At 37.5% G+C, this 12526-nt stretch overlaps 1 protein-coding gene across 1 annotated transcript; it reads left to right on the plus strand.

Annotated features, from left to right (window-relative positions):
* Positions 1-9761: 9761 nt before the first annotated feature.
* Positions 9762-11620, plus strand: LOC135480122 (antileukoproteinase-like). Its single transcript, XM_064759886.1, has 3 exons — positions 9762-9855; positions 10283-10382; positions 11197-11620. Exons 1-3 carry the CDS (start codon positions 9814-9816, stop codon positions 11565-11567), a joined length of 513 nt encoding a protein of 170 aa, XP_064615956.1. The 5' UTR covers positions 9762-9813; the 3' UTR covers positions 11568-11620.
* The last annotated feature ends 906 nt before the right edge of the window (positions 11621-12526 follow it).

The following is a 12526-nucleotide window of genomic DNA, read 5'->3' on the forward strand; positions in this document are numbered from 1 at the left end:
AGAGATATAGGCTTTGAGTCTCTGCTTATAGCCGATGACAAAAGACAGAAAGATAGAACACCTTGTCGCAATGGGCTCTTTTTCCCCACGGTAAAATGAAGTAATGTTTCATGCAGTTTTACACAAAGCCCCTTTGTGAAAGTGTAGGGTAAAATTTTAACCATTTTTGAAAAGTATTTTGAAGATTACGTGCAAACTGCAACTTGAACGGAAATAATTCTTCGAAATGCATAATCCTGAGATCAAGAAGCTGAAGAAAATGCTTTTTTTATCCAATTATAGAGTTTTTAAAGTTGACCTAATTTTGCGATGTTTTCATTGGCAAATTAAAGTTTACTTTACATACGGAAATACTTCTTACTAAGAGGTTTTCTTTGCCAGTTCCCAGGCATTGTTTATGCTAAATTTTAAACAAATTGCTATAGTGGTTTCGGGAAAAAAGACTCTATAAGTTTTTTTAATGAATCCAGTATGGTCGCCAAGTCATTGACTTAGGTTGACCACATTATCGATATGCAATACATCTGACCACAGGTAAGCACTGTCTAAAGTTTTGAAAGTTTTGGTCTAGCGGTGAAAAAAAGATGGCTGATAATAATAAGAGTAATTCAGATAATTTCGATCCCCTAAAATGTAGTACTGTTCATTGCAATTAATTAGATGTTAATGGTCTAGAATATACTTTATATACTTGCTTGTTTTTTGGCAGTTTGTGTTAAACGTCGTTTAGGGAATTGACCTTGCGATTATTTGGCCTGGAACGTTCATCTTGGTTGACGGCTGCTATTACTTCCATTATCTTGAGAGTCTCGTGTTCCTTGTAGCGGTCCCAATCAATGCCTATAGACACGTGTTAGGCAGTTGAAAACGACACGTGAGTTACGTCCTAACGTAAAAAAAAAATGTAGCCTTTTGATTACAGCGAAAAATTCATTCTATATTGTATATATGGCCGACTGATGTAATAAGAAAGTGCGTATGTAGGCAAATTAACTAATAAAACAAACATAAAAATATAGGGTACAGCACGTGATGTTAGCGGCTGTAGAATAAGACATCTTAATGGGTCACGTGCGCGGATCGGCGTTGCACCAGTCTTGTAACTGTGTCAACAGCTATGGGCTATTAATGAGTTTGAAAATGAATTAAGTAAAGAAAGAAGAGAGAAAGAAATAGAGCGTCATTGAATCTAAAGGTCAAGTCTGACAATCATATAGCACTTGGAAATACTGAAGGAGCGTTCTAAAACGATTACTTCCGGAGCAAACTATAACAGTTTCCGTAGGAATGTGAAAGAAATAATATACACATAGACAATAAGACTGGCAACTGTCATCAGCTTTCAAGTTTTTTGGTGCAGGGAAGACATCATGACATCCAATTCAAAATTCAATCTAGTAGTCCATGACGAATACAAATATTTTATTTATTTATTTGATTGGTGTTTTACGCCATACTCAAGAATATTTCACTTATACGACGGCGGCCAGCATTATGGTGGGAGGAAACCGGGCAGTACTCGGGGGAAACCCACGACCATCCGCATGTTGCTGCAAGACCTTCCCACTTTCGGCCGGAGAGGAAGTCAGCATGAGCTGGACTTCAACTCGAATACAAATATTGGTTGCGTCTTGATTGCAACTGTTTATGAAACGTCGTGTTGATATAATAAATATGAATGCTTATTCCATCATTAGTTCTAGATTTAGCGAAAATTCTTCTACAAAAGCAGACATGCTGTTTTCAGGCTCCGTCAGTGCATGAATACAGAAAGGTAAAATCATGAAATATAATCTTTAGAATACCTCTATTAAGGGCATTCAGTTTCTTATGCGAATTATATTCAGTCAACGTTTTCGTCAAAAATGAATTTTTATACTCCGATTAGGATAAATTCATTGCTCTACAAATTTGAAGACGGTTCGTTCATTTTCGGACTAAATATAGAAGAGTATTGCTTTCAACCTACCAATCTACACGAAATGCTGCTTCTGTGGTTTGATCAGATTCAGTCTTAGATAGCCAACAAACGTGAATGTCGTTGTGTAAAGTCTGTGAAGCGCATAAACAAACTTGTGTGAAAACTTGTGGGAAAAAATGTGCTTGTGGCCACAAAGCAGTCGCAGGTTAAGTTGTTTAAAACTATAATGAACCGTCCATCTCCTGAATAGTAAGGCTGTTTTCCAAAGCAGCATTCAACACAAACCACCAAAGAACAATAAGAACGTATAGAATTTGAGAAAAGTAAGGTGGAAGGAGGAATGGGAGGATTCCAGACACATGATTTAATCTTTATCTAAATCTTGTACTATGCTGGTTTGTCGTTAATCAAAAACATGTATGCCAAGTGTTTCATAAATCTATCGTGATGACTTTATCCTGCACTATGCATGTCAAGTCTCTACAAATAGCTCCTGGTTAAGCGTCTAAGTCATACATAGACAAAGTTTTGACGCAAGGGCCACTTTCATAAACTTTGTAAATCAGTTTTCGTAACTTTTCTCTTAAATGAGGTCGCCTTAATCCAGGTGCCAATTAATTATTAATTAATTATTGCGCCATAATCTAGACAACGTCTTTTACGAAAAAGAGTTGCGCGAAAGTGGGCAGAATCCTGATTTTGATCAGATAAAAGACTTTCGCAACAGAGTTCTCCTTCTCTTGGCACTCAGTATAAGAAGATACTTTATTTTCACTTTTACGATGGCGGACAGTTTTGTTTGTGGAGAAAACAAAGCGATACACGAACGAATTTTAGTCATTATTTGGTCAGACAAATATATGGAAACTTACTGATGAGTTTTAGTACAAAATGCATCACGATCAAATTCACGTGAGCGCCATGCGCACGTCCGGCACGTGATACTCCTATATCGATCGCTGTTATTATAAATTGTCCCGACGTGAACAGCTGATAACGGTTGTGTATGTTCATCCAAAGTCATACTAATCACATTTTGCATAATTATCAACTCGATTTGGAATATTCCATACTTTCTTAAATAGTATATTGGACTTAAAATTGTTTATATCCCGGGTTTCCTCCCACCATAATGCTAGCTGCTGTCATACAAGTGAAATATTCTTGAGTATGGCGTAAAGCACCAATCAAACAAATAAATAAATCAAATTGCTTACATTTCAAATTGTTGTTATAAAGTGACATAGGTGAGAAATTCAGCCAGAAAAGTCCGACCATGCCTGTAACCGTCACACAAACCACGCACGCGCGATACAGCGTGAAACCTTACAAATAAAAGACACAGAAATATTTATAATGCAAACACTGACACACTTATCTCTTCACGTTTGGCACGTGATATGTAAATCAGTATGTAAGTAATTGTACTCCCTGGTCACGCTTGTTAGCAGCAGGTATTTCGCTTTCTTTTAGCTGCTATCATATATGTCAGTACCAGTTTTTTGATACTCTATTTTTTTTAATATAACAGCCCAAAAAGTGCTGGAACAGCAACTTTAATTAAATCTATTGATCAAGTTTTAAAAACATATAAAATAGATGCAAAGTTTTTTATTGATAAATTTGAATTAAAAAGCACGCAACCTAGATGCATATAATTTAAAGTCACCGGTTTTCGTTTTTAAATATTGAGTTCATGAGGTTCGTAAAAATTGACACCTGCTTGCCAAAAACACATGCTGTGTACTAGTATTCAAAAACATGACACAGAACATAATCTGTAGATTATTATATACTGTGTATTAAGTTTATGATGTTCCACTGTTACAGCTTTGGAAACTACGAAAATAAGCATTCGTCCACTGAGCAGTATTGTTTTTGCACATAACGACACATTCAGCTATACCAGGCCACTTACGGTTAGTTTGGGACTTCAACCATGGACGTCATAACAGATATTTGTATGCCATTGGGCAATGGTAGCCATTGCAGCCAAATAATCCTCACTACCAATTTCCAATTCATCCTTAAACACAAGCCCACTAAGAAAGTTTATTAAGTCAAAAAAGGTAGCACGTAGTCATGGATATAAATCAAAAGTGTACTACATGCACTCTTAACTAAATGGTGTCAGTATACACCAACAACGGCTGTAAATGGCTTGTCCCAGGGCGCACATCCTATCAGCTGTAAGTTTACACCTTTTAAAAGGGTGTGAAATAACACCAAAAGAAAAGGTGTGGATAAACTCCTTTTAGGAAAAGGGTGGATTAAATCATTTTAGAAAAGGTGTGGATTAGCACCTTTTAGAATGGGTTTGAATAGACACCTTTCCGAAAAGGAAAACTAGAATCTTGGCGTCAAAACAGACATTCGTATGGCAGCCGTAAACCAGAAGCGACGACAGTGTTACAGCTGGCAAATGATCACACGTACATGTTACCGGTGAAATACGGCCATCTTGTCAATTTTCCTCGAATATCGAATTTGACGATAAAATTACACCACGACAGTAAAATCTTTCTCTCTTGCCAAATGAATTTCACCATAACTAACTAAGTGGAATGGTATGGATGATATTCCCTCTTTGAACTAACTTTCTGTCCAGCGTACTGGACATGCGTATTGTTGAATTATGTTCCCCGTGAGATTATGTTTATAGTCACATTTTAAAGTTACTCAGAAGAAATACAAAAATGTTATGATAATTTTCCTAAATCAATCATAATGTTATATGTGTGGACAAGCAGCAAAGGACGAAGATTACTTTCTAGATATACTGCGACTACTATGTTTTACAAGCTATTTTACTTTGACTCGCGTTCTTATGATTAAAGCTTCGTCCACGACACATATGTTTCCTTCCACCATAATGCTGGCCGCCGTCGAATAAGTGAAATATTTTTGAGTGCGGCGTAAAACACCAAATAAATTAGTAAATAGATCGTTGTGTTGTTAGACCTTTGGTAGGTTAGACCTTCTTGGGATTAGGCTTTGGTCGGTTAAACCGTGGTGTGTTGGCCAGTGATGTTAAACTTGCGTGGTTTAGATCTTCTCGAGGCTAGGTCTTCATTGGGTTTAGACCCTCGTGGGTTAGACTTTCGTGAGGTTAGACCTTTGTGGGTTAGACATTAGTAGGGTGACACTGAAGTGGGTTGTACTTTAAAGGGCTTACAAATATTCGAGTTTAGACCCTCGTTGTTTGAATCTTCTGGGTTTAGCCATGGCTTTCACACGTATATGTAGACATTAGGAATTAAACTTTTTTGATGGGATAAACCTTGTGGTGTTAGCCATACGTGCTGTTTTATTTGAGAAGATCTTGTGAGTAGAACTTCTTGGAGAATAGGGGCATGTTTCACAAAGCGATTTCGGGCTTTTGCCTAAAACTGTAATTCAAATTAAGATCTTAAAATATATATATATATACGTCAGATCAATAAAAGTTTGTTTTGTCCTGTGGTGGAACAGTGTCAGCATCCTTCAAATATTTTGCTTTTAAAAAGAGATTAAAGTTTTGGAAAGGTCTCAGAGGAATTGAAAACAGAAACTATTTAAAGGGGAAAAAAACAGAAAGAGAGCAAGGTAACGAAATGATACTCGCCATATTTGTTCTACTTTTAAGCTCAGACGTTGTATGTTGTATGTTGGTTGAAAGCGTGCAATGAAATCACGTGGCCGGAGGCTCCATAACACGTGTTTACGCATGAATGAAATGATATATCGTCCATACGTTGCTTTATAACAAAACCCAGGCTGAAAAAATAATCCCTGTTCAAAATCTGCTGTTCTCAGCAGAATCAAGCTATGGCGATAGATAATGCATCAAAAGTGATGGGGAGAAGGGGAGCTTTTTCACTTCACCTTATACAGCGATCACAAATTGCAATTGTTTCAAAGTTGTAATTTTCACTGATCTGAAATGTTTAAAATCGGTAAATATAGAAAGCAAACCGGCAAATTCAGAAACATGACAAACAGATTTTACATTTGTACATGTACAGATATTTACTTGCTTGCTTTTTTTTCTTTTATGGGGTTGTTTGTACACGAAATTTTTTATGTGAGGATCAAGTCAAGATCAACCGGCGAAAAAAATGTGAGATTGATAAAAACGCAGATGTAAATCGACAATCAATGCAACGGTAATATAAATGATATGTATGGGGAAAAAACTGTTTTAAAGCAAAGCTCCAAGACCTATTTTGTATCACCAATTTGATTCTGCAAGAATGGGCAGGCTATTTGGTTTTATTCTATGTAGTTGGCAAGAATAGGGCATGACTGTGTCTCTGACAGAGTATCATCAATATGAAATAATCATTTAATCGAATATCATTAATATTCGTAAAAAACAAATATGCACAGCAAACGTCCGCTAAAGCAATTATAGGCTTTATATGGGGAGAGGGTAGCCGACTGCATACAGAGCTGTATCCGATGTATTTTCAAATGTGTAAGTTTAAACAAAACACTACTGTCACAAATGTAGTTACAGTCAGCTCCATGAGTTAGTCCCATTGGATTGTTTAATGTGATTGCATGTTAAGGTGACTGTAACGACAACACAGCACTATAAGTAATTCTAGACCAGAGACGTCTAATAAATTGCAATTGACATGACCTTTTTCTTTTTACCTAATTCAGCTTAAGCCACGGTGCTAGGGGAAGTGTAAATTGCCACTTATTATGCATTTACATGAACAGTTAGAATAAAATCTAACAAGAGGCAAATTGACAAGAGGCCGTATTTCACCGGTTACGTTTGACCAATTGCCAGTTACCACACTGTTGTCGCTCCTCTGGTTTTACTCCCTATGCTGCACGTCTATCACACTGTCGTCGCTGCTCTGGTTTCACTCTCTATGTCGTACGTCTATTACACTGTTCTCGCTGGTCTGCTTTTACTCTCTTTGCTGTAAGTCTATTACACTGTTGTCGCTGCTCTGGTTTTACTCTCTATGCTGTACGTCTATCACACTGTCGTTGCTGCTCTAGTTTACTCTCTATGCTGTACGTCTATCACATTGTCGTCACTGCTCTCGTTTTACTCTCTATGCTGTACGTCTGTCACACTGTCGTGGCTGCTCCAAGCTGTACGTCTATCGCATTGTCGTCGCTGGTCTGGTTTTACTCTCTATGCTGTGGGTCTATCACATCGTCTTCGCTACTCTAGTTTTATTCTCTACGATGTAAATCTTTAATTATATACCTGTGTACAACCAAATTCTTTGAAAACCAACAAAACTGCAGACTGTAGGTTATATGCCTGTGTGGTGTAACCGTTGATTTGGTTCGACAAGCAGTTTGATTAATTTAGAAGTCAAATGGGCAGTTACATGTGTGGGCTTTTCACAATGTTGGTAAGGATTTTTGCCCCCAGAAGACATAATATCAGCATCGAAGATAGAGGGCATGGTGACCTCTGACGATTTGTAACACTATGCATCCACCTGGTGTCTTCGACAAAGTACTTCACTGAAGCCGTGTTGTAATATGTCGGCATTGGATCAACTGCAAGAGGACCATCGTGAAATGACGAAGAAAATGTTTTTTTCCCTGCCACCATAATGCTGGCCACCGTTGTACGCCGTAAAACACCAACCAAATAAAAAAAAATGTTTAAAAATGTTGAAAGTGACGATGTTTCAAAGAAAACCAATAAAACACATTCGCTATATCCCATGGTAATCTTCAATCTTTACTGCCTGAGGAGCGCCTACCTTGAGTGAATATCGGGTATCTGCAGGTATAAACTCGGTGCTAGTTGAATATCTTTTATATATAGAATTTAAGTTGTTGGAATAGCCGTGTTATGTCTGAAGGAAACGGATGAACAAGCATGAATATAAAACCGAAAAGAAACCAACAAAACAATGCTTATTTATTGACTATAATGTTTTTATAGCTTTTCAATTTCTCTGCCAGCGACATGTTTGCTTTTCTGGTTGAACAGTAGAGGTACAGTATCCCTTTCCATGCACCCTTTCTATGAAACATGCTTGATTCAAACAAAAATGTCTCAACGATGTACACGTCTTTTTTTCACCACTGTTAAATTTTTCCTCAGCACTCGTTTACAACAGTTGTCAGTACACCGTGCCTTACCACGTGGGGAGGGACACTCAGTGTAAACAACTCGATTAAAAAAGTCCCTTGCCCACGTTAATCGGTGTAAACATTCTTCTAAGCCGTAGGAATACTGACGTTGTATCCTGCCATAAACTTTTTCATTTTTCGATAAACACGCACTTTACAATCACGTGGTTTACGCGCAGCGGCTTGGTTGGTTAGTACCAGTCTGTACAAGGCCACGGAAGAACGATCATTTACTACCCAGACGCCTTTAGCGAATTTCATGACGTCAAACCGAAGAGAAAAATTAATTTCAAATTGTATATAAGCACAGCTCGGAAAATGCTGAAGTAATCACAGTCAACCGAAACGTACAAAGATTTCTACCGATTCAGCATATCTGACAACTTTCTTGAAGATGGGTTTGATCACAGTCTACGTGGCCTTTTGTGTAAGCATGTTTTGTTCTTATCTTTAATTGTCTCTTCATAAATTTTATTTTAAATATGATTTCGGTTGAAATGAATACAAACAGTCAATGCAGAATTTTCGGAATGTGCACATATAAAGGTTGGCCGTGGATCATACGCGCGGCTAGTTATTCAGTGGGCCTATATACTTGAGCTATTTTTGATGCACTTACTTTAATAATGCAACAGGGGAGATTGGAGCTCGAGGTCTTTTGTCGTTTAAGGTCAAAGCAGTCCCCTGCTGTAGCATGCGACTTGTAAAAAATGCTAGGCAACCGTTGTTGACATTAACTGTCCAAATTAATAGTAAATTTGATTCAAAAAGTTGCCTAACATTTTGGACAGGTCAAATGACATTGAAGGACTTTTTTTTTTCTACTTTTGGCGATAAAATATTTCAAACTCGTAACTCCTCATTGGTATGCAAGTCGTCAACAGTAATGAGAGATGACCCAGGTACAACATAAAACTAATTACGTAAACCTACCAACAATTAAATAAATAAACAGTTAAGTAACAGCTCAATGACATCTACTTTTCGAGAATTAACACCATTAATGTAAACTAAATTACAACGGCTCATTTAGAAGTACACATACGGTTACCTGTAGATAATTCTTCGAAGATACAATACAGATTCACAGGGAGAGTATTACGTTATTCTTCTGCTGGCTTAGCATTCAGCGGATGCGCACTATATTTCGTATAAAACACTGAATTCAGCAGCGGTTTCGATTCAGTGAACACGAGAGACCACCTGCTCTAATTAGGCTTGACATTTGATTATACTGCATGATTCTCGGTGCTCTGCAATAAATATTAAGTCAGTTGATCATTTCACCTGTGTGAAGACAGCTATAATGATCATTTGAGTAGAGAGACTTATTATATAGAGAGATTTAGGAAGGAGGCAGTTTATCGTTAGAAATAACTAATGAAGTTGATGTCTTTCTATATTTACGTATACGTAGTAGTATAAAAGCATGCACATGTATATATCATTGTTACGGCTTAATCTATGGGGCGATATAAAAAGTTTGTGCACTTTAGCGGATTTTTTGATGATAATTAATTTTATTTGACTTAGCAAAACCACATCCTGGTATATTGTAGGGTAGGACACTTGACAACATTTAGAAATGAGTTTTTTTTGTTAGTCTATTAGATGCACAGTTTTTCCTCATGAAAATAGTTGGAGTGTGCACATTTCGCTGTGTCCTACTTTCGGGTACCTTCAGGTATCAGTGAATAAGATATTTTAAATGTTTGTAGCCAACCATTTCTCAAAAACACGATGACTTGTCTAAGATAGTTAAGTAACCATGTTTAATATTTCAGGCCGTTTACATGGGAATGGCATATGGAACAAGTGTGCCCATCTTGTGTGAGGTAAGTCATTTTGTGTACAAAATATAAGCTTATTGCAAAAAGTTTCATTATTTTAAGTGTTTGAAACACAATCGTGATAATTTTATCATTACATTGCACGTGAAAAATTTGTCCAAAGGCCAATGCGATCTGAGTATACTTTTCTCATTTTCAGGAACTGCACATGAAAAACAAATCGGCACTAAGCATTTTAATTTATATAGATATGTGTTTTTTTTAACTAAACTTTAGAACGACATTGTTTTGTCAGCACTGTATGTGGTTTGTGATCTTAACTAGGTAAAGCTGTCCCCTTCTCGTGTTACATCAGAAATAGAGACTTCGATCAGTATTCCGCTTTTTCGCTAGACTAGATGACCTGTTGGATTATGGGATTGTTGGATTATTATATGTTGATTATATATTTGTCATGTGTGTTGTATTTCAGGATATGGCCTGTGAAGACGGGTCTACTTGTGTAACTGTCCAATCAGAGCCCTGTACACCGCGCTTCTGCCTTCCACCCCACGGGGAATGTGTCGCCGTCTGTAAGTAATCGTATCTATTACTTCATATCAACAAAAATATCATTGTTTTGGATACTGTCCCCGGAACGCCCATTTAGATTGACGGCTGGTATATGAATACCTGGGTGGACGTCTAGATTCATCTCTTGCATTGTCTGAATGATCAGGAACACGGAAAATCTATGAGGAAACATTAGGCCTACTAATTGGCTTATTTGTTTAATAATTGATTTATTTATTTATTTGATTATAGTGTAATGTCATACGTAAGAATTTTTCACTGTTTCGACGCCTAGATTCATGGAATTAAGGATTTGTCACATCGCAACACATGGAAAATGACTATTAATATCTGGATAAAAAATGAATTAAAGTTTTCCTTAACCGAACTTTCATCTCTCAGTGATTAGAATATGACTAAATACTTCTAAAACGGCACCATGTTGCACATGTAGTTATAAGCCCACAGTTTATTCTAACCCCTGTCTTAACCGATATCTCGTTCAGGGTTCATATAAAATTGACCAATCAGCATGAGTTTGAAAACCCTACTAGCCGAGTAGATATGGATGTAATATAAGCGAAATTGTAAGTCTGTTTGAGGAGTACACCATACTCATTAATTAGTGCATTGGGAAATTAGTTAAAATATATTTCTTTTTGAGCAATCGGAGATAAATAAATTTAAATTAAACTATTTAACAAATATTGTGGGCACATCAATCGTCCTTGTATCTTTTCCACTAACACTATCATCAAAACAATTTAGCTAATCGGTTGTTATGTGTTTTTTTTTATTGTATTTAAATTTTGTGTCTTTTTTTCATTATTCCAGCCACGAAGACGGGTATGTGTCCCAATCGCTTAGAGAACCCCGCCTGTCTGTCACTGCGCGGTGTCCCCCAATGTACGGTGGACAACGACTGCCAAGACGACAAGAAGTGTTGCGACGGATGTTGTAAGACCCCAGACGTAGAGCCCGTCGCTAATGAGTCCCCAGTTTTGGACGGGACCCCTGGGTCCTGCCCCGTTGAGGAGAACATCAGCTCCTTGCGGATATGGACGGGTTTGTACTGTCCAGATGTGGAAGTCGTCGATCAGTGCCTAGTGGACGCGGAATGTCCGGCGATGCAGAAGTGTTGTACGACACTGTGTGGGAACAGATGCAAGCGTGCTTTACACATACTGCCTCCGGTGGCGCAGTAAATTTCTCTACAGATACCCACGAAAAACACTCCGGATCCTGGCCTACAGCAGTCACAGGGTATATCTGACGAACGAAGAAGTTACAGTTGTTTAGGTTTCCAGGGTCTGATTGGGACTGAAACAGAAACTCAGACCCACAGACAATCCGGAAAATCTATCAGGGTCATTCTACACTGTCTATGTAACGTTGCAACTTCAAGTCTTCCACTGGTATAAGCTGTGTTACGGAACTCAAAAGAAAATGCACTGTTTCACTTTTCGACCCCGTTAACATAGTACATGAAGTGTTTCACCATCAGGGATAGTTAAGTTGTGAAAATCGCGCAATATGAAGTGTCCAACTTCCGTTCTAGATATGCCATTAAGGAGAAGCTATTATAACTTCAAACTTTAGTGTTAGTTTAGTTGTGAAAAAAAGTTTTAAATTGTCAAGCTTGAGACGATTTGTCTCATTCTCCAGTGTGTTGGCTGGGAAATGAAAGGCAAAGAAACATTTATCACAACGTTGAACATAATTTCATTTTAATTTTGGGGCTGAGACACCGGTTTGTCATGTGAAATGCAAGGTATTGAATTTTGGGAATAATGAAAAACTGTATTTGCATTGTATACCAAATAAGGCGTTAGAATGATAAATTGGAATTAGTTAGTCACATTAACATTCCCCTTGTACAGTTATATGTGGATTCTTTAAACAAAATCGCTGATCCATCTCACCTTAGATCAAAGTCCCGTCCTATGGTGTTATATTTCAGTCTTCGATCTCATCAGAGTTTTTCATAACTTGTGTAATCATATATGTCTTTGTAGGTAAGTTTAAAGGTAAAGTTTGTCTCATATCACATCCGCTTCTAGCAGCCTTTCAAACGAAACAATGAGTTTTATATGCCAAATCAAGACAAATGAAGTTCCATGGAAAGATGTCCATCTTTCTCATCGTGTGTGTGTGTGTGTGTGTG

Source organism: Liolophura sinensis, chromosome 13 (assembly GCF_032854445.1).
Source record: "Liolophura sinensis isolate JHLJ2023 chromosome 13, CUHK_Ljap_v2, whole genome shotgun sequence".
In the NCBI taxonomy this organism is placed as follows: Eukaryota; Metazoa; Mollusca; class Polyplacophora; order Chitonida; family Chitonidae; genus Liolophura; species Liolophura sinensis.